This window comes from Salmo trutta, chromosome 9, assembly GCF_901001165.1.
Source record: "Salmo trutta chromosome 9, fSalTru1.1, whole genome shotgun sequence".
NCBI classification, from domain to species: Eukaryota; Metazoa; Chordata; class Actinopteri; order Salmoniformes; family Salmonidae; genus Salmo; species Salmo trutta.
In genome coordinates this window covers 35,798,958-35,822,330 of record NC_042965.1, presented here as the reverse complement: position 1 = coordinate 35,822,330, position 23,373 = coordinate 35,798,958, and the positions used below count along the sequence as shown (strand labels likewise).

Below are 23,373 nucleotides of genomic sequence, written 5' to 3'. Positions count from 1 at the left end.
TAGTATCAGTGTGTATAGTATCATTGCTGAAGCCTCAGAATCCCGTAGACTTCAGGGGTGTCAACTCATTCCATGAAGGGCCAAGTGTCTGCTGGTTTTTGTTTTTTCCTTTCAATTAATACAGAGACAACCAGGTGAGGAGAGTTCCTTACTAACCAGTGACCTTAATTCCTCAATCAAGTACAAGGGAGGAGCAAAAACCTGCAACCGCTCGGCCCTCCGTGGAATGAGTTTGACACCAGTGCCTTAGGGGACTATGAATGTGTGGGATCTAAGTCCATAGTAAAGGTCTTCAACATGATATACGTCATAGCTGCCTGAGGGAACAGCTGATATACGTCATAGCTGCCTGGGGAACAGCTGATATACGTCATAGCTGCCTGATGGATAGAACAGCTGATATACGTCATAGCTGCCTGGAGGAGGGAACAGCTGATATACGTCATAGCTGCCTGATGGAGGGAACAGCTGATATACGTCATAGCTGCCTGGAGGAGGGAACAGCTGATATACGTCATAGCTGCCTGGAGGAGGGAACAGCTGATATACGTCATAGCTGCCTGAGAAAACAGCTGATATACGTCATAGCTGCCTGATGGAGGAAACAGCTGATATACGTCATAGCTGCCTGATGGAGGGAACAGCTGATATACGTCATAGCTGCCTGATGGAGGGAACAGTTGATATACGTCATAGCTGCCTGGGGGAACAGCTGATATACGTCATAGCTGCCTGAGGGAGGGAACAGCTGACATACGTCATAGCTGCCTGGGGGAACAGTTGATATACGTCATAGCTGCCTGAGGGAACAGTTGATATACGTCATAGCTGCCTGAGGGAGGGAACAGCTGATATACGTCATAGCTGCCTGAGGGAACAGCTGATATACGTCATAGCTGCCTGGGGAACAGCTGATATACGTCATAGTTGCCTGGGGAGGGAACAGTTGATATACGTCATAGCTGCCTGAGGGAACAGCTGATATACGTCATAGCTGCCTGGGGACCAGTTGATATGCGTCATAGCTGCCTGGGGAACAGTTGATATACGTCATAGCTGCCTGGGGGAACAGCTGATATACGTCATAGCTGCCTGGGGGAACAGCTGATATACGTCATAGCTGCCTGGGGAACAGCTGATATACGTCATAGCTGCCTGAGGGAACAGCTGATATACGTCATAGCTGCCTGAGGGAGGGAACAGTTGATATACGTCATAGCTGCCTGAGGGAGGGAACAGCTGATATACGTCATAGCTGCCTGGAGAACAGCTGATATACGTCATAGCTGCCTGAGGGAACAGCTGATATACGTCATAGCTGCCTGGGGAACAGCTGATATACGTCATAGCTGCCTGAGGGAGGGAACAGTTGATATACATCATAGCTGCCTGAGGGAGGGAACAGCTGATATACATCATAGCTGCCTGGAGAACAGCTGATATACGTCATAGCTGCCTGAGGGAACAGCTGATATACGTCATAGCTGCCTGGGGGAACAGCTGATATACGTCATAGCTGCCTGGGGGAACAGTTGATATACGTCATAGCTGCCTGAGGGAGGGAACAGCTGATATACGTCATAGCTGCCTGACGGAGGGAACAGTTGATATACATCATAGCTGCCTGTGGGAGGGAACAGCTGATATACATCATAGCTGCCTGGAGAACAGCTGATATACGTCATAGCTGCCTGATGGAGGGAACAGCTGATATACGTCATAGCTGCCTGATGGAGGGAACAGTTGATATACGTCATAGCTGCCTGAGGGAACAGCTGATATACGTCATAGCTGCCTGGGTGAACAGCTGATATACGTCATAGCTGCCTGGGGGAACAGTTGATATACGTCATAGCTGCCTGAGGGAGGGAACAGCTGATATACGTCATAGCTGCCTTGGGGAACAGTTGATATACGTCATAGCTGCCTGAGGGAGGGAACAGCTGATATACGTCATAGCTGCCTGAGGGAGGGAACAGCTGATATACGTCATAGCTGCCTGGGGAACAGTTGATATACGTCATAGCTGCCTGAGTGAGGGAGGGAACAGCTGATATACGTCATAGCTGCCTGGGGGAACAGCTGATATACGTCATAGCTGCCTGGGGAACAGTTGATATACGTCATAGCTGCCTGAGGGAGGGAACAGCTGATATACGTCATAGCTGCCTGGGGAACAGTTGATATACGTCATAGCTGCCTGGGGGAACAGCTGATATACGTCATAGCTGCCTGGTGGAACAGATGATATACGTCATAGCTGCCTGGGGAACAGCTGATATACGTCATAGCTGCCTGAGAAAACAGTTGATATACATCATAGCTGCCTGAGGAAGGGAACAGCTGATATACATCATAGCTGCCTGGAGGAACAGCTGATATACGTCATAGCTGCCTGGGGAACCGTTGATATACGTCATAGCTGCCTGGTGGAACAGTTGATATACGTCATAGCTGCCTGGGGAACAGTTGATATATGTCATAGCTGCCTGAGGGAGGGAACAGTTGATATACGTCATAGCTGCCTGAGGGAACAGTTGATATACGTCATAGCTGCCTGAGGGAGGGAACAGTTGATATACATCATAGCTGCCTGAGGGAGGGAACAGTTGATATACGTCATAGCTGCCTGGGGAACAGTTGATATACGTCATAGCTGCCTGGGGAACAGTTGATTTACGTCATAGCTGCCTGGTGGAACAGTTGATATACGTCATAGCTGCCTGGAGAACAGCTGATATACATCATAGCTGCCTGGGGGAACAGCTGATATACGTCATAGCTGCCTGGGGGAACAGATGATATACGTCATAGCTGCCTGGGGAGGGAACAGCTGATATACATCATAGCTGCCTGGGGGAACAGTTGATATACATCATAGCTGCCTGGGGGAACAGTTGATATACGTCATAGCTGCCTGGGGAACAGCTGATATACGTCATAGCTGCCTGGGGGAACAGTTGATATACGTCATAGCTGCCTGAGGGAACAGCTGATATACGTCATAGCTGCCTGGGGAACAGTTGATATACGTCATAGCTGCCTGGGGAACAGTTGATATACGTCATAGCCGCCTGGGGGAACAGTTGATATACGTCATAGCTGCCTGAGGGAGGGAACAGTTGATATACGTCATAGTTGCCTGACGGAGGGAACAGTTGATATACATCATAGCTGCCTGAGGGAGGGAACAGTTGATATACGTCATAGTTGCCTGACGGAGGGAACAGTTGATATACATCATAGCTGCCTGAGGGAGGGAACAGCTGATATACATCATAGCTGCCTGGAGAACAGCTGATATACGTCATAGCTGCCTGATGGAGGGAACAGCTGATATACGTCATAGCTGCCTGATGGAGGGAACAGTTGATATACGTCATAGCTGCCTGAGGGAACAGCTGATATACGTCATAGCTGCCTGGGTGAACAGCTGATATACGTCATAGCTGCCTGGGGGAACAGTTGATATACGTCATAGCTGCCTGAGGGAGGGAACAGCTGATATACGTCATAGCTGCCTTGGGGAACAGTTGATATACGTCATAGCTGCCTGAGGGAGGGAACAGCTGATATACGTCATAGCTGCCTGAGGGAGGGAACAGCTGATATACGTCATAGCTGCCTGGGGAACAGTTGATATACGTCATAGCCGCCTGGGGGAACAGTTGATATACGTCATAGCTGCCTGAGGGAGGGAACAGTTGATATACGTCATAGTTGCCTGACGGAGGGAACAGTTGATATACATCATAGCTGCCTGAGGGAGGGAACAGCTGATATACATCATAGCTGCCTGGAGAACAGCTGATATACGTCATAGCTGCCTGATGGAGGGAACAGCTGATATACGTCATAGCTGCCTGATGGAGGGAACAGTTGATATACGTCATAGCTGCCTGAGGGAACAGCTGATATACGTCATAGCTGCCTGGGTGAACAGCTGATATACGTCATAGCTGCCTGGGGGAACAGTTGATATACGTCATAGCTGCCTGAGGGAGGGAACAGCTGATATACGTCATAGCTGCCTTGGGGAACAGTTGATATACGTCATAGCTGCCTGAGGGAGGGAACAGCTGATATACGTCATAGCTGCCTGAGGGAGGGAACAGCTGATATACGTCATAGCTGCCTGGGGAACAGTTGATATACGTCATAGCTGCCTGGGGGAACAGCTGATATACATCATAGCTGCCTGAGTGAGGGAGGGAACAGCTGATATACGTCATAGCTGCCTGGGGGAACAGCTGATATACGTCATAGCTGCCTGGGGAACAGTTGATATACGTCATAGCTGCCTGAGGGAGGGAACAGCTGATATACGTCATAGCTGCCTGGGGAACAGTTGATATACGTCATAGCTGCCTGGGGGAACAGCTGATATACGTCATAGCTGCCTGGTGGAACAGATGATATACGTCATAGCTGCCTGGGGAACAGCTGATATACGTCATAGCTGCCTGAGAAAACAGTTGATATACATCATAGCTGCCTGAGGAAGGGAACAGCTGATATACATCATAGCTGCCTGGAGGAACAGCTGATATACGTCATAGCTGCCTGGGGAACCGTTGATATACGTCATAGCTGCCTGGTGGAACAGTTGATATACGTCATAGCTGCCTGGGGAACAGTTGATATATGTCATAGCTGCCTGAGGGAGGGAACAGTTGATATACGTCATAGCTGCCTGAGGGAACAGTTGATATACGTCATAGCTGCCTGAGGGAGGGAACAGTTGATATACGTCATAGCTGCCTGAGGGAACAGCTGATATACGTCATAGCCGCCTGTGGGAACAGTTGATATACGTCATAGCTGCCTGAGGGAGGGAACAGTTGATATACATCATAGCTGCCTGAGGGAGGGAACAGTTGATATACGTCATAGCTGCCTGGGGAACAGTTGATATACGTCATAGCTGCCTGGGGAACAGTTGATATACGTCATAGCTGCCTGGTGGAACAGTTGATATACGTCATAGCTGCCTGGAGAACAGCTGATATACATCATAGCTGCCTGGGGGAACAGCTGATATACGTCATAGCTGCCTGGGGGAACAGATGATATACGTCATAGCTGCCTGGGGAGGGAACAGCTGATATACATCATAGCTGCCTGGGGGAACAGTTGATATACATCATAGCTGCCTGGGGGAACAGTTGATATACGTCATAGCTGCCTGGGGAACAGCTGATATACGTCATAGCTGCCTGGGGGAACAGTTGATATACGTCATAGCTGCCTGAGGGAACAGCTGATATACGTCATAGCTGCCTGGGGAACAGTTGATATACGTCATAGCTGCCTGGGGAACAGTTGATATACGTCATAGCCGCCTGGGGGAACAGTTGATATACGTCATAGCTGCCTGAGGGAGGGAACAGTTGATATTCATCATAGCTGCCTGAGGGAGGGAATAGTTGATATACATCATAGCTGCCTGAGGGAGGGAACAGTTGATATACGTCATAGCTGCCTGGGGAACAGTTGATATACGTCATAGCTGCCTGGGGAACAGTTGATATACGTCATAGCTGCCTGGTGGAACAGTTGATATACGTCATAGCTGCCTGGGGAACAGCTGATATACGTCATAGCTGCCTGGGGGAACAGCTGATATACGTTATAGCTGCCTGGGGGAACAGTTGTCAGATTTAGCATGGTGGGTGTATTTGGTGATAGTGAAGCTTTAACAAGAAGAAGGTCTCTAACCGAACATAGATGATAGATGTGCAGTTTTTTCTTTCTTTTTTTGTTGTCTACAATGTATTCTGTGACAGGACATGCATTGACACACTCTTAAGACACGCTTACCTTGCTCAGCTCTTTCTGATACTGGGGCATCTTCTTCAGCATCTGAGCCAAGTCTTTCATTGTGGTCTGAAACAAACCCAGAACAGCATATCACTGTTAGACACACACAGCAGCCAATAAATACAGAGGGTAAAGGACTCATCTCAGGTCAATAATGCAGTACTGTAGGACTAATAGACTGAAATTAGAGTACAGTACCTTCTCTCCTGTGTTCATCTTTTTGGTGGATGAGAATTCTTTCAGAGAACGGGTCACAGCCCTGTTTGAATGTATGTGAGAAAGAGAGGGAGTGGGCGAGAAAGAGATCGTGAGAGCGATAGATTAATTAAAGACTGATGCACGCTTGTGTCTGTGTGTGTGCTTTCTCGTTATATATATATATATATATATATATATATACATACATACATACATACATACATACATACATACATACATACATACATACATACGTGTGTGTGTGTGTGTGTGTGTGTGTGTACCAAGGGAGCATCTTATTTGTATTTGTTAGAGACTCACGTGGTGACTTCTGCAATGTGCTTGTGTCTGAGACTCATCCACAGATCATCATCCTCATCCAGCAACACCGCCTTCTCCTTGACCTCCCCCATCCCGCTGGTGTCATACCTGACACACACACACACACACACACACACACACACACACACACACACACACACACACACACACACACACACACACACACACACACACACACACACACACACACACACACACACACACACACACACACACACACACACACACACACACACACACACACACAGAAAGGTGAGGGAAAGAGAGATGAGAGAGAGATATGAGAGAAAGAGAGAGATGTGAGAGAGAGGTAAGAGAAAGGTAAGGGAAAGGGAGATGTGAAAGCGAGAGATGAGAGAGAGAGAAATGAGAATGAGAGAGGTTCGAGAGAGAGACATGAGAAAGAGAGAGAGGTAAGAGAGAGAGATGAGAGAGAGAGAGGTGAGAGAGAGATGAGAGAGAGAGAGATGAGAGAGACTGGTGAAAGAGAGATGAGAGAGAGAGTGGTGAGAGAGAGAGAGAGATGAGAGAGAGAGAGTGGTGAGAGAGAGAGAGTGGTGAGAGAGAGAGAGATGAGAGAGAGCAGTCCATAACAGCAAACAGATATGCTCAAATGTTGATTTAGAATTCAAACCAAACAAGAAACTACAGTATAGGATGACTTCCTAACAAAATAAGAGATGGACCTAAAGATATGCTGCCAGGCATAGATATAATTTATTTCACTTAGGGATAGATATCCTTTAATTCACATAAGGTATGGATAGAGATCCTATTGTTCATATAGAGACCCTATTGTTCACATTTAGATCCTATTGTTCACATATGGATATATATCCTATTGTTCCATATAGATCTTATTGTTCACATAGAGATCCTATTGTTCCATATAGATCTTATTGTTCACATAGAGATAGAGATCCTATTGTTCCATATAGATCTTATTGTTCACATAGAGATAGAGATCCTATTGTTCACATAAAGATAGAGATCCTATTGTTCACATAGAGATAGAGATCCTATTGTTCACATAGAGATAGAGATCCTATTGTTCACATAGAGATAGAGATCCTATTGTTCACATAGAGATAGAGATCCTATTGTTCACAGAGATCCTATTGTCCATATTGATCCTATTGTTCACATAGAGATAGAGATCCTATTGTTCCATATTGATCCTATTGTTCACATAGAGATAGAGATCCTATTGTTCACATAGAGATAGAGATCCTATTGTTCACAGAGATCCTATTGTCCATATTGATCCTATTGTTCACATAGAGATAGAGATCCTATTGTTCCATATAGATCCTATTGTTCACTTAGAGATAGAGATCCTATATGTTCTATTTCATTTTGTGGTGCCATGAACCCCTTGCTAGGCTGTGCCTGTATGTGTGTGCGTGTGTGTGTTTACTTGTAGACGTCGTTCTCGATGCCCAGCAGGTCATAGCCCATGGCTTGGAGGGTGAGCTCGTGGAGGATGGGAGAGACCGGGTCAAAGCCTCGGTCCAGAATCAAGAGCTGGGAGCGAGACTTGTCCGGACCCTAAGCAGGGCGGAGAGAAAGAGGGGAAATATAAACTGACAAAGACAAAAGGCTGGACAAAGAGATTTATAAGAATATGTTTCTATAACATAATATATGCCATTTAGCAGATGCTTTGATCCAAAGCGACTTACAGTCATGCGTGTACCCATCTTACGTATGGGGGGCCCCAGGAATCGAACCCACAACCCTGACGTTGCAAACGCCATGTTCTACCAAGTGAACCGTACCACTGTTCCATGTGCCAGTGTATGTGTGTTTACATTATGATTCAACTACACTACTACTAGTTTCATACATAACCTCCAAAATGTTCCAACAACTGTAGATTCTACTATTCCATTATTTTGCCTGTGCGTGCTACATTGGTTTTACGTAATGACGTGTTTCAATGTAACCTAAAGGATAAAACACACCATGCCGGCGAAAGGCTAAGACCAGCTGGTGGCTATCCTATCACCTCTGACCTGAACATCAGACGTCATTTCTATATGTTGATTGGCCACCGTTAGTTGACACCCAGCAGGGGATCGCTAACACAACCTGCTGCTTTTACCATTCACTGGCTCAGTGTGTTTTGTAAGGCCCTGTCCCAGTGAAATCATTATGGTTGGTTGGCTTTAGGGTTGAGGTCAATTCCATTTCAATTCCAGTCAATTCAGGGAGTACACTGAAATTACAAGACTATTTCTCTCTAATGTTTTTCAATTAGGAAAATGGGGAATTGTGTTTCTGAATCTGAATTGACTGGAATTGAAATGGAACTGACTCCTACCCTGCTCTCCTCTCTTGCCTCACCTCTCCCATGGTGGGGTTGTCTGCCTTGTAGCCGTCCAGCTTGTCCTGCAGGAGCTGAGCCAGAGTGGTACAGTCTTTGTACTCCCTGAGTCAAGTAGACAACAGACAGGCTCTTAGCTTTCCAACAGACATCAGTCTATACAGGTGTTAGACACGATAGGAGTTAAATAGAAAGCCTAGTGACTGATAGTACTCCCTCCCTCTCACCCTCTGTATCTGATGCCAGGGTATTCCTTCAGGGTATTGCAGAGAGTGGCGATCTGCTCAGCACAACGTTCCAACATGTTGTGCTTAATGTCAGCCTTGTAGGGGCTGTAGAAGTCCTGGAAGGCATCTGTCTTGTCCAGGGAAAACACCTAGACACACAGACATAAGACAGATATAAGAGGGAATAGACATACATACCACAGGAGGTTGGTGGCACCTTAATTGGGGAGGATGGGCTTGTGGTAATGACTGGAGCGGAATCAGTGGAATGGTATCAAACACATCAAACACATGGTTTTCATGTCAAACAGTATGTGTGTGGGGGGGGGGGTAATATAATCCTCTTTCATTACGCTGAGTGCTGCCCAAATGACTGACAACACAGTACAGTATGTGTGTGTGGGGGGGTAATATAATCCTCTTTCATTACTCTGAGTGCTGCCCAAATGACTGACAACATAGTACAGTGCTGTAGGAGCAGATGCGACATCTTTCATTATTTTCGTAGGAGGGATTTCCCAAATGCACCATTATGACATAAATGACAGTTTATTTCCAATCTGAAACTTCCTATTTCTGCTCCTCCATCCTTTCCCATTTCCTCTACTTGCCCCATAATGTCAGGCAGCTCTCTCTTTCCCCACGCACCACCACCACTGTCACTGGCACCTCCACATGGTTGAGCCCATCTGTTGATCGCCCCTTTGGTGTGCAAACAACTTCCCCTTGTCACACAACCCTCCTCCACCCCCCCATTGGCTGCTGGCCAGTACGTTTCTACATCAGCCAATGAGGTGAGGGATTAGAGCCGGGCCAGAAGGGAGGGAGGCCTCCCTTCTAGCCACTCCGCTCTGCTCTGGAACATTCCATCAGGAGAGAGAGGAGAGGAGACAACCCCAGCTCATTCAGCAATCCCTGCTCTACTCCTCCCCTTCTCTTAGCTTATTCCTCCCCCTCTCCCACTCTTCAATTGTGCTTTCTCCTCTTTCTCCCCTCCGTCTCTCTTTCTCTCTCTCTCTCTCTCTCCAGACAGACAGACAGAAGGGCAGACAAGTTCTGACCTGAGACTCATAGGGCAGAAAGGCGATGTGGATCTCAGTCAAGGTCTTCATGGCTTTGGACGCGCGGGATTTGGTCAACAAATTAAACAATGAATCCGGGATCGCTGTGAGGAAGGGAGGAGTGACAAAAAATATCAATTAAAAGATGAAAGAAAAAGGGAAATAGAATAGCAATCAATATACTCTACTGTGGAAGGTTGAGTGTTGGTATGGTGTCAAAGAGGAGTTGACTGCCGTTTCATCTGCTAGTCCGTTCCCAGTACTCCAGCAGGCGGTCAGACTGCTCCATACTCTAATTGACATATACAGCAGGCGATGGTACGTCGTCGTCCCGTGTCTCTTCTAATATTACTCACTGTCAGTGAAGAAGACGTGAGCTCCTCTGTATCTGGGCGACCGAGGGTCTCTGAAGTCATCTATGAGTGCCTCCACAGTCTGGGGAGAAGGAACGGTTGGCAACATCATTAGAATCTTACCAAAGAAAGCAAAACATCTGTGGTCCTGTGTGGCTTAGATGGTAGAGCATTGTGCTTCCAACTCCAGAGCTGTGGGTTTCATATCCCACTGGAGCCACCCATATGTTAATGTATGAATGTACTACAGTAAAATGCTTTGGATGAAAGCATCTACCAAATGGCTCCCATACCTCATCATTGGGAGTTATTAAGTAGATGGCCTCCATGCTAGGGAGAGGCTCCCGTTTCTTGCCGATGTCTTCAACAACTGGACAAGACAGGACAGAAAAGCACAGTCATTCAGTTAGTCAATTGAAGGTGCTACACCTAAAAATGTATCCCCCACATCCAATTTCTCACTAACATAGCAGAGACTCGCACTTGAGCCTTTTACTTTCTGTTTTGGTCCAACAGCCTCAAACAGCTGTAAAAAAAAATGTTTTGTTAATTTCACAGCAATTTAGAAGGTACAATGATTCCCTACACTATTCAGTGCTTGTTTTCTCACAAACTGAAATTGAGCGAACAGTAAATCATTTTTGCAACCAGGAAATGACATTGGCCACTAGATAAGACAGCCACAAATTCAAAGCAACTTTCCGGTGGGAGAAATCAATAAGAGAATATCACAGCCAATCTCTGGCGGGTAAGTAACACTGTGAAAAGCTATCATTACATTATTACTGCAGATATATAATTGAAATTTTCTGAAATAACAATGCAAAAAAAATGTAACATGGTGTATCACCTTTAAGTGATGCTGAACAGGAAGTGTGTATATGTGGGACATTGACAGAGTGGTACTCACTGGTGATGCCCTCTGACATGATATCTGTCATCTTACAGCAGGATGACATCATCCTCATGCTCAGCTTGTCTACGACCAGCACCTAGGGCAGGGATGACACAGGTCAGAGGTCACAGTGCGTCAAGGGCTCTAGTCAAAAGCAGTACGCTATATAGGGAATAGGGTGCCATTTGGGCGCAGACCAGTGCTATCATGTACTATCAGAGAGTCATTCATAACCAAGACGCAGTCATTCATAACCAAGACGCAGTCATTCATAACCAAGACGCAGTCATTCATAATCAAGACCCAGTCATTTATAACCATTGATATGCAGTGCCATCAGAAAGTATTAATATACACTGAACAAAAATATAAAACGCAACATGTAGTGTTGGTCCCATGTTTCATGAGCTGAAATGAAAGATCCCAGAAATTGTCCATACCCACAAAAAGCTTATTTATTTAAAAAGTTGAGCACAAATTTGTTTACATCCCTGTTAATAAGCATTTCTCCTTTACCAAGATAATCCATACACCTAACAGGTGTGGCATATCAAGAAGCTGATTAAACAGCATGAGCATTACACAGGTGCACCTTGTGCTGGGGACAATAAAAGGCCACTCTAAAATGTGCAGCTTTGTCACACAACACAATGCCACAGATGTCTCAAGTTGAGGGAGCGTGCAATTGGCATCCTGACTGCAGGAATGTCCACCAGAGCTGTTGTCAGAGAATTTAATGTTATTTTCTCTACCGTAAGCTGCCTCCAACATCATTTTAGAGAATTTGCAGTATTTGTATTTATTATGGATCCCCATAATACATACATCCAACCGGCTCACAACCACAGACCACGTTTAACCACGCCAGCCCAGGACCTCGACATCTGGCTTCTTCACCTGCGGGATCATCTGAAGGGGTGCTGAGGTGTATTTCTCTCTGTAATAAATCCCTTTTGTGGGAAAACCACATTCTGATTGGCTGGGCCTGGCTTCCCAGAGGATCCATGGGTGGGCATCGGCCCACCCGCTTGGGAGCCAGGCCCCCACCCATGGAGCCACCCTTTCCCAGTCATGTGAAACCCATAGATTAGGGCGTAATTTATTTATTTCAATTGACTGATTTCATTTACATTACATTTACGTCATTTAGCAGACGCTCTTATCCAGAGCGACTTACAAATTGGATATAGTAACCAAAAAAGTGTTAAACAAATCAAAATATATTTTATATTTGAGATTCTTCAAATAGCCACCCTTTGCCTTGATGACAGCTTTGCACACTCTTGGCATTCTCTCAACCAGCTTCACCTGGAATGCTTTTCCAACAGTTTTGAAGGAGATATGCTGAGCACTTGTTGGCTGCTTTTCCTTCACTCTGCGGTCCGACTCATCCCAAACCATCTCAATTTGGTTGAGGTCGGGGGTTTGTGGAGGCCAGGTCATCTGATGCAGCACTCCATCACTCTCCTTCGTGGTAAAATAGCCCTTACACAGCCTGGAGGTGGGTTGGGTCATTGTCCTGTTGAAAAACAAATGATAGCGGGACTAAGCCCAAATCAGATGGGATGGCGTATCACTGCAGAATGCTGTGGTAGCCATGCTGGTTAAGTGTGCCTTGAACTCTAAATAAATCACAGACAGTGTTACCAGCAAAGCACTGCCACACCATAACACCTCCTCCTCCATGCTTTACGGTGGGAAATACACATGCAGAGATCATCCGTTCACCCACACCGCGTCTCACAAAGACATGTCGGTTGGAACCAAAAATCTAAAATTTGGACTCCAGACCAAAGGACAGATTTCCACCGGTCTAATGTCCATTGCTCGTGTTTCTTGGCCCAACCAAGTCTCATCTTCTTATTGATGTCCTTTAGTAGTGGTTTCTTTGCAGCATTGTTGGTTAAGCGCTTGTAAGCATTTCACTGTACGGTCTACACCTGTTTGCATTCGGCGCATGTGACAAATACAATTTGATTTGAATAAATTTCCTTATATTAACTGCAACTCAGTAAAATCTTTGAAATTGTTGCATGTTGCGTTTATATTTTTGTTCAGTATACTTTCTGAAGGCACTGTAAAAGCTGCCCATACCTTCCATTCTCCTTTCTTGTGTACCTTCTTGATGACGTCATTCATAATCTCTGTAAAGGGAGAAATCATTGATTAGCACACTTCAGTTTGCACAGTAAACTTTTTAGGTGATAAAAAGCATCGTAGGCTATTTCCCCTTGTCATATACATTTACATTTACATTTGAGTCATTTAGCAGATGCTCTTATCCAGAGCGACTTACAGTAGTGAATGCATACATTTCATACATTTAATTTAATGCATTTTTTAAATATTTTTTTTTGTACAGTAAAGTCTCGCGAGGTCTTAATGACTCAACTATTGGAACAACATTAGCAAAGCCTGGGCATCTACGCATAATGTTTCAGATTAAAAAATGCATGTCAGATATTTTTTTCTAGTGAATTCTTAGTTTCGGGGGGGGGGGGGGGGTGACAGACGGTGTTAGCGGTGAAGGCACAGTCATAGTTGGCATTTAATGGACTCCTCGGAGGGGTATGAAGTAGACATGTCATACAGTGTAACACTTGAATTCATTCTGTGAGGAGTTTTGGAATTGCACCCCTTGGAACCATCTGGAAGACCGTTGTTACATCCCAAATGGAACCTATTACCTTTAAACTGTGCTACTCTTGACCGGGACCTAGGGAATAGGGTGCCATTTGGGACACATATCTCCCAGCTAACAGCAAACGCTCCCACAACCTTAGAGAATGTTCCCTTCCCTCATTATCTAATGTTTTCATAGGAATGTTCCAGTGATGTGCAAGGACTGTTTCCAAGAGACCATTCCCTAAATGTCAAACAGAACTTACCCCGAATATGGTTACCATGTTCTCAGAATATTCAGTATTAATGATCTAGACATGTTTCATTGGAACATTGCAATAATATTCTGAGGGTTAATGTTTTAGATGGGTTTCATGGGAACGTTTCAAGAATATTTGTGTCCAGTTGTCTGAGGGTTAGGAGAATATTCCACCAATAATACACAGAACATGGTTGCCATGTTCTCAGACTATAAGATATTAAAGCTGCACTAATGCAAAAATCGCTGCGTCATTTCTAGGTTGTTAAAATTCGAACCGTTCGCCTAATTTCAGTTTGTGACAAAACAAGCATGCGTGGTGTAGAGAATCATTGTACCATCTAAACCGCTATGAAATATATTTTCCATAACCAAAAATGTTGTATTTTCAGCTGTTTGAAGCTGGTGTACAAATCTGAAAGTACAAGACGCAAAACCGAGACTTAAGAACGGGAAGCATAGAAATAGCACACACACAACAGATCTACCGCTTCTTAGACTTGCTTTTACAGATTTACCACTTGTTTACATACTAAAACTGACCCATGAGACACAATAACCCAAACCTGTAACTAATTTAGCAGAACTGTACACCAAATATGCAATACTGCTGGCACATTTTTTGCTTTACACTCAGATTGCAATTCTATAACAAACATTTGACAAAACACAATTCTCTACCTTTGGCACAACTTTCACAACAAAAATATCTTATCTGCAAATGAAAACACTGTTAAACAACCTAAGTTCAATTACCAATTGATCACGTTTCACATGTGCAAACACTAACTGCGTAAATGTTCACTTTGCAACCAGACCTTTGGTACGCATAAAAAAGACCACAGATGAGTACTCTTGTGTTTGGAAAACAATGGAAGCAAACTTGTCAGAGAGAGGTGGAGGTGGGGATAGAGGTAGAGGTGGAGGTGGGGATAGAGGTAGAGGTGGAGGTGGGGATAGAGGTGGAGGTGGGGATAGAGGTAGAGGTGGAGATAGAGGTAGAGGTAGAGGTGGAGATAGAGGTAGAGGTGGAGATAGAGGTAGAGGTGGAGGTGGGGATAGAGGTAGAGGTAGAGGTGGGGATAGAGGTGGAGGTGGGGATACAGGTGGAGGTGGGGATACAGGTGGAGGTGGGGATAGAGGTAGAGGTGGAGGTGGGGATAGAGGTAGAGGTGGAGGTGGGGATAGAGGTACAGGTGGAGGTGGGGATAGAGGTAGATGTGGGGATAGAGGTGGAGGTGGGGATAGAGGTGGAGGTGGGGATAGAGGTGGAGATAGAGGTGGAGGTGGGGATAGAGGTAGAGGTGGGGATAGAGGTAGAGGTGGGGATAGAGGTAGAGATAGAGGTGGAGGTGGAGGTGGGGATAGAGGTGGAGGTGGGGATAGAGGTAGAGGTAGAGGTGGAGGTGGGGATAGAGGTGGAGGTGGGGATAGAGGTAGAGGTGGAGATAGAAGTAGAGGTGAAGATAGAGGTAGAGGTGGAGATAGAGGTGGGGATAGAGGTAGAGGTGGAGGTGGAGATAGAGGTAGAGGTAGAGGTGGGGATAGAGGTAGAGGTGGGGATAGAGGTGGAGGTGGGGATAGAGGTAGAGGTGGGGATAGAGGTAGAGGTGGGGATAGAGGTAGAGGTGGGGATAGAGGTAGAGGTGGGGATAGAGGTGGGGATAGAGGTGGAGGTGGGGATAGAGGTAGAGGTGGGGATAGAGGTGGAGGTGGGGATAGAGGTGGAGGTGGGGATAGAGGTGGAGGTGGGGATAGAGGTAGAGGTGGGGATAGAGGTGGGGATAGAGGTGGAGGTGGGGATAGAGGTAGAGGTGGGGATAGAGGTGGAGGTGGGGATAGAGGTGGAGGTGGGGATAGAGGTAGAGGTGGAGGTGGAGATAGAGGTAGAGGTAGAGGTGGGGATAGAGGTAGAGGTGGGGATAGAGGTGGAGGTGGGGATAGAGGTAGAGGTGGGGATAGAGGTAGAGGTGGGGATAGAGGTAGAGGTGGGGATAGAGGTGGGGATAGAGGTGGAGGTGGGGATAGAGGTAGAGGTGGGGATAGAGGTGGAGGTGGGGATAGAGGTGGAGGTGGGGATAGAGGTGGAGGTGGGGATAGAGGTGGAGGTGGGGATAGAGGTAGAGGTGGGGATAGAGGTAGAGGTGGGGATAGAGGTAGAGTTGGAGGTGGGGATAGAGGTAGAGGTAGAGGTGGGGATAGAGGTAGAGGTGGGGATAGAGGTGGAGGTGGGGATAGAGGTGGAGGTGGGGATAGAGGTAGAGGTGGGGATAGAGGTAGAGGTGGAGGTGGGGATAGAGGTAGAGGTGGGGATAGAGGTAGAGGTGGAGGTGGGGATAGAGGTAGAGGTGGGGATAGAGGTAGAGGTGGAGGTGGGGATAGAGGTAGAGGTGGAGGTGGGGATAGAGGTACAGGTGGAGGTGGGGATAGAGGTAGAGGTGGGGATAGAGGTGGAGGTGGGGATAGAGGTGGAGGTGGGGATAGAGGTGGAGGTGGGGATAGAGGTGGAGATAGAGGTGGAGGTGGGGATAGAGGTAGAGGTGGGGATAGAGGTAGAGGTGGGGATAGAGGTAGAGATAGAGGTGGAGGTGGAGGTGGGGATAGAGGTGGAGGTGGGGATAGAGGTAGAGGTAGAGGTGGAGGTGGGGATAGAGGTGGAGGTGGGGATAGAGGTAGAGGTGGAGATAGAAGTAGAGGTGGAGATAGAGGTAGAGGTGGAGATAGAGGTGGGGATAGAGGTAGAGGTGGAGGTGGAGATAGAGGTAGAGGTAGAGGTGGGGATAGAGGTAGAGGTGGGGATAGAGGTGGAGACGGGGATAGAGGTAGAGGTGGGGATAGAGGTAGAGGTGGGGATAGAGGTAGAGGTGGGGATAGAGGTGGGGATAGAGGTGGAGGTGGGGATAGAGGTAGAGGTGGGGATAGAGGTGGAGGTGGGGATAGAGGTGGAGGTGGGGATAGAGGTGGAGGTGGGGATAGAGGTAGAGGTGGGGATAGAGGTAGAGGTGGAGGTGGGGATAGAGGTAGAGGTGGAGGTGGGGATAGAGGTACAGGTGGAGGTGGGGATAGAGGTAGAGGTGGGGATAGAGGTGGAGGTGGGGATAGAGGTGGAGGTGGGGATAGAGGTGGAGGTGGGGATAGAGGTGAAGATAGAGGTGGAGGTGGGGATAGAGGTAGAGGTGGGGATAGAGGTAGAGGTGGGGATAGAGGTAGAGATAGAGGTGGAGGTGGAGGTGGGGATAGAGGTGGAGGTGGGGATAGAGGTAGAGGTAGAGGTGGAGGTGGGGATAGAGGTGGAGGTGGGGATAGAGGTAGAGGTGGAGATAGAAGTAGAGGTGGAGATAGAGGTAGAGGTGGAGATAGAGGTGGGGATAGAGGTAGAGGTGGAGGTGGAGATAGAGGTAGAGGTAGAGGTGGGGATAGAGGTAGAGGTGGGGATAGAGGTGGAGACGGGGATAGAGGTAGAGGTGGGGATAGAGGTAGAGGTGGGGATAGAGGTAGAGGTGGGGATAGAGGTGGGGATAGAGGTGGAGGTGGGGATAGAGGTAGAGGTGGGGATAGAGGTGGAGGTGGGGATAGAGGTGGAGGTGGGGATAGAGGTGGAGGTGGGGATAGAGGTGGGGATAGAGGTAGAGGTGGGGATAGAGGTAGAGGTGGGGATAGAGGTAGAGGTGGAGGTGGGGATAGAGGTAGAGGTGGGGATAGAGGTAGAGGTGGGGATAGAGGTGGAGGTGGGGATAGAGGTGGAGGTGGGGATAGAGGTGGAGGTGGGGATAGAGGTAGAGGTGGGGATAGAGGTAGAGGTGGAGGTGGGGATAGAGGTAGAGATGGGGATAGAGGTAGAGATGGGGATAGAGGTAGAGGTGGAGGTGGAGGTGGGGATAGAGGTAGAGGTGGGGATAGAGGTAGAGGTGGGGATAGAGGTAGAGGTGGAGGTGGGGATAGAGGTAGAGGTGGGGATAGAGGTAGAGGTGGAGGTGGGGATAGAGGTAGAGGTGGGGATAGAGGTAGAGGTGGGGATAGAGGTGGAGGTGGGGATAGAGGTAGAGGTGGGGATAGAGGTAGAGGTGGGGATAGAGGTAGAGGTGGAGGTGGGGATAGAGGTAGAGGTGGGGATAGAGGTAGAGGTGGGGATAGAGGTAGAGGTGGAGGTGGGGATAGAGGTAGAGGTGGAGGTGGGGATAGAGGTAGAGGTGGGGATAGAGGTAGAGGTAGAGGTGGGGATAGAGGTAGAGGTGGGGATAGAGGTAGAGGTGGAGGTGGGGATAGAGGTAGAGGTGGGGATAGAGGTAGAGGTGGGGATAGAGGTAGAGGTGGGGATAGAGGTAGAGGTGGAGGAAAACCAAGAACAAGGAGAGTAACCTCTGATGAAATTTGGGTGGCTGTGGTGGACCATGTGGTCCACCATGGTTTGACCTTGAGAGAGGCTTGGCAGAGAGTGCAGCCCAATCTGAGCCGCTTCACCGTAGCATCCATCATCCTACATTACAAAATGAGAATAGGTATGTACTGCAGACATTGGACCTTTCTACTAATTTTACTACTTGACAGCGGTACAACAAAAGCACAGTAAAGACCATAAATTAAAAATATATACTGTAAGGGGAAACAAAGCAAATGTTTCATGTATTACTGTATACAGTATATGAAATTGGGAGCTATACTACTTTGTAACATGTTTATCTTGTATACTGTATAACTGTAGTGTTTACTGTACTGTATGCTATTTTGTTTTTGTAGAACTGAAAGACGACCACCACATGGAACATGTCTATTTACAGACCAAGGCTTCCATTGTGCAAATGGTAGTTGAAAATAATGCCATAAGACTGTGGGATATCTAACAACAGATTTCTGAAAACCCATGCCACCTTCCATAACATCAGAGTGAGCTTATCAACCATAGTCTGCATTCTTAAGAAACACCATCTCTGGAAGAAGCAAATCTACAGATTCCCATTTGAAAGGAATTCCCAGAGTGAAGGGTAAATGGTATGAATATGTGCAAGTAAAGTAGTGTATTATTATTACACTGTTGAAATATTAGAGACTCATTGATGTTGCCAGTGAACTTCACTATACAGCAATTACATTATTTACTGTAATTTCAGAGAATCATGGAGTTGGATGCAAGTCCCGTCCCCCAGGAAATCATATTCATAGATGAGGCTGGATTCAATTTAATTAAGTCGAGGAGGAGAGGAAGGAACATCATTGGTAAACGTGCCATCATTGAGGTACCTGGCCAGCGCGGAGGTAATGTCATCATATGCCACAATGGGGTCCTCCACCGCCATGCCACCCTTGGACCATACAACACTGCCCATGTCCTTAATTTCCTGAACACCTTACATAACAATCTTTTCCAGCCAGAGAAGAGAGGGCCAGATGATCCTGATGTATGTTCTAATAAAATTGTATTTGTCACATACACCGAATACAACAAGTGTAGACCTTACCGTGAAATGCTTACTTACAAGCCCTTAACCAACAATGCAGTTCAAGAAATAGAGTTAAGAAAATATTTACTAAATAAAGTAAAAAAAATAACATACAATCAATAAGTAACACAAGAAAATACCATAACAATAATGAGGCTAAATACAGGGGGTACCGGTACTGAGTCAATTTACTAATGTAAATAGTCCTGGTGGCCATTTAATTCACTGTTCAGCAGTCATATGGCTTGGGGGTAGAAGCTGTAAAGGAGCCTTTTGGTGTGGTAGCAGAGAGAACAGTCTATAACTTGGGGGACTGGAGACTGACAATTTTTTGGGCCTTCCTCTGACACCGCCTAGAATATACAGAACCAGTCAAAAGTTTGGACACACATACTCATTCTAGTGTTTTTTTGTTTTTTTTTACTATTTTCTAAATTGTAGAATAATAGTGAAGACATCAAAACTATGAAATAACACATATGGAATCAGGTAGTAACCAAAAACAAATAATACATATACACACGTATGTATGTATGTATGTATGTATGTATGTATGTATGTATGTATGTATGTATGTATGTATGTATGTATGTATATATATATTTGAGATTGTTAAAAGTAGCCACCCTTTGCCTTGATGACAGCTTTGCACACTCTTGGCATTCTCTCAACCAGCTTCATGAGGTAGTCACCTGGAATGCATTTCAATTAACAGGTGTGCCTTGTTAAAAGTGAATTTGTTTAATTTCTTTCCTTCTTAATGTGTTCGAGCCAATCAGTTCTGCCGTGACAAGGTAGGGGTGGTATACAGAAGACAGCCCTATTTGGTAAAAGACCAAGTCCATATTATGGCAAGAACAGCTCAAATAAGCAAAGAGAAATGACAGTCCATCATTACTTTAAGACATGAAGCTCAATCAATCCGGAAAATGTAAAGAACTTTGAAAGTTCTTCAAGTACAGTCACAAAAAACATCAAGCGCTATGATGAAACTGGCTCTCATGAGGACTGACACAGGAAGACCCAGAGTTACCTCTGCTGCAGAGAGGATAAGTTCACTCAAGTTACCAGCCTCAGAAATTTCATCCCAAATAAATGCTTCACAGAGTTCAAGTAACAGACACATCTCAACATCAACTGTTCAGAGGAGACCACGTGAATCAGGCCTTCATGGTTGAATTGCTGCAAAGAAACCACTACTAAAAGGACACCAATAAGAAAAAGAGACATGCTTGGGCCAAGAAACACAAGCAATTGACATTAGACCGATGGAAATCTGTCCTTTGGTCCGATGAGTCCAAATGTGAGATTTTTGGATCCAGTCGCCATGTATTTGTGAGACGCAGAGTAGGTGAACGGATGATCTCCGCATGTCTGGTTCCCACCGTGAAGCATGGAGGAGAAGGTGTGATGGTGTGTGGGTGCTTTGCTGGTGACACGGTCAGTGAATTATTTAGAATTCAAGGCACACTTAACCAGTATGACTACCACAGTATTCTGCAGCGATACGCCATCCCATCTGGTTTGCGCTTAGTAGGACTATCATTTGTTTTTCAACAGGACAATAACCCAACACACTTCCAACCTGTGTAAGGGCTATTTGACCAAGAAGGAGAGTGATGGAGTGCTGCATCAGATGACCTGGCCTCCACAATCACCCAACCTCAACCCAATTGAGATGGTTTTGCATGAGTTAGTCCACAGAGTGAAGGAAAAGCAGCCAACAGGTGCTCAGCATATGTGGTAACTCCTTCAACACTGTTGGAAAGCATTCCAGGTGAAGCTGGTTGAGAGAATGCCAAGAGTGTGCAAAGCTGTTATCAAGGCATAGGGTGGCTACTTTGAAGAATATAAAATATAAAAAGTATTTTGATTTGTTTAACACTTTTTTGGTTACTACATGATTCCATGTGTTATTTCATAGTTTTGATGTTTTCACTATTATTTTACAATGTAGAAAATAGTAAAAATAAAGAAAGAATCTTGAATGAATAGGTTCTAAAACTTCTGACTGGTACTGTAGGTCCTGGATGGCAGGAAGCTTGGCCCCAGTGATGTACTGGGCCGTACGCACTACCCTCTGTAACACCTTGCGGTCAGATGCCAAGCAATTGCCATACCAAGCGGTGATGCAGCCAGTCAAGATGCTCTCAATGGTGCAGCTGTAGAACTTTTTGAGGACCTGAGGGCCCATGCCATATCTTTTCAGGCTCCTGAGTGGGAAGAGCCGGTGTTGTGCCTTCTTCACGACTGTGTTAGCGTGTGTGGACCATGTTAATTCCTTAGTGATGGGGACACTGAGGAACTTGAAGCTCTCGACCCTCTCCACTACAGCCACCGATGTGGATGGGGACGTGCTCGGCCATCCGTTTCCTGTAGTCCACGATCAGTTTCTTTGTTTTGCTGACGTTGAGGGTAGTAGTGCGAGGGGGTATGAGCTTCAAATATATAATTAAAAAGCTGTCCTATCTATCTAGTGGAGTGAGTCAGTGAGAGGGACACAGCAATCACAAGGTTTAATCTCTTTCAATCCTCTTACGCCACAGAACTGGGCTGCTATTTCTGGGGTCTTTCTGTCCTACAGGATATGATGTAACAACTCCCATGACAATATATCCTACAAGCCAAAAGCTTACCAAAAAACAGAAATAGGCATATGCTTCATTGGAGCTAGGCATACAAACATTTCTCTACACACACCCGCAATAACATCTTCTAAATGTGTGTATGCGACCAATAAAATTTGATTTTGATTTTCAAACAATGATGTTTTGAACATGGGTTGAGGGTTATAGAGGCAACCTGTCCGTCTATCATTGAATGAATTCACTATCCAATTAACCAACTGGTTTAGCTAGGGTTTAACCAACTGGTTTAGCTAGGGTTTAACCAACTGGTTTAGCTAGGGTTTAACCAACTGGTTTAGCTAGGGTTTAACCAACTGGTTTAGCTAGGGTTTAACCAACTGGTTTAGCTAGGGGAATTGCCCCAATGCCCCATGAACGTGTCAGTCAGCAACAACACAAACTCACAAGAAGCTTTGGAATGAAAGATAATGTCTACCTCTCAAATGGTTCCCTATTCCCTGTATAATGCACTACTTTTGACCAGGGACAATATGGGCACATAGGACTCTGGTCAAGTGCACTATATAGGGAATAGGGTGCCATTTGGGATGCAGACATTACACTTCTCCTGTCTGTCTGAGCCAGACAACCACAACGATTGTGTCTCAGAAGGGTAACAGAAGAGCAAAGACCACCAACCTGCCAGTCTGTAACCTACTGGCAGATAGGATAAAATAAGCCTTGGGTCAGTGTGGATCCTTGCAAAGACATAATTGACTTTTGATACATTCTTTGCATTGGTGTCTCAATTGACTTTCAATTAGTGTGCTATCCAGTAGAGAAATATAATAAATGGGACCACCAGATGAAATAGACTGAGCGCCTTTACGCACGTTGTGCTATCGTATCGGATGCAGGACGCACTAGATTTTACTTTCAATATGTCTACTTCTCGAGTAGTTTTTGGCAAACATTAAATAATGTTTTATTTACAAATAGATATAAATATAATATTAATTCAAACAAATTAAAATAGCCTAAATTACTTTTAGAATAGCCTACTGTCAAAAATAAAATAGCCTACACAACGGTGGTTGATCGTTAAATACAAATAAATATTCTTACTTTCTCCCACAATGGCTTTTAGTCCGAGCGGTGCCATGGTGATGCCTCTGTAGTGAACACAGTCTCTAAATCCCCCTCTCTCTCTCTCCCTTAACCCGACCCAACCTCAGTTTATACAGCGATGTAGCATACTGTAGACC

At 45.9% G+C, this 23,373-nt stretch overlaps 1 protein-coding gene across 1 annotated transcript in view; it reads right to left on the bottom strand.

The window, feature by feature from the left end:
• LOC115200478 (syntaxin-binding protein 1) overlaps window positions 1-23,373 on the bottom strand; it is a 32,538-nt gene extending 9,165 nt beyond the window's left edge. The window contains exons 1-12 of the mRNA XM_029763576.1: window positions 23,234-23,373; window positions 13,317-13,366; window positions 11,238-11,319; window positions 10,621-10,697; window positions 10,331-10,409; window positions 9,975-10,078; window positions 8,914-9,062; window positions 8,707-8,791; window positions 7,778-7,908; window positions 6,340-6,447; window positions 6,019-6,079; window positions 5,821-5,886 (exon numbers count right to left, since the gene is read on the bottom strand). Coding sequence (XP_029619436.1) covers window positions 5,821-5,886; window positions 6,019-6,079; window positions 6,340-6,447; window positions 7,778-7,908; window positions 8,707-8,791; window positions 8,914-9,062; window positions 9,975-10,078; window positions 10,331-10,409; window positions 10,621-10,697; window positions 11,238-11,319; window positions 13,317-13,366; window positions 23,234-23,270 — 1,029 coding nt within the window. The 5' untranslated portion in view covers window positions 23,271-23,373. The remainder of the gene's footprint in view (window positions 1-5,820; window positions 5,887-6,018; window positions 6,080-6,339; window positions 6,448-7,777; window positions 7,909-8,706; window positions 8,792-8,913; window positions 9,063-9,974; window positions 10,079-10,330; window positions 10,410-10,620; window positions 10,698-11,237; window positions 11,320-13,316; window positions 13,367-23,233) is intronic.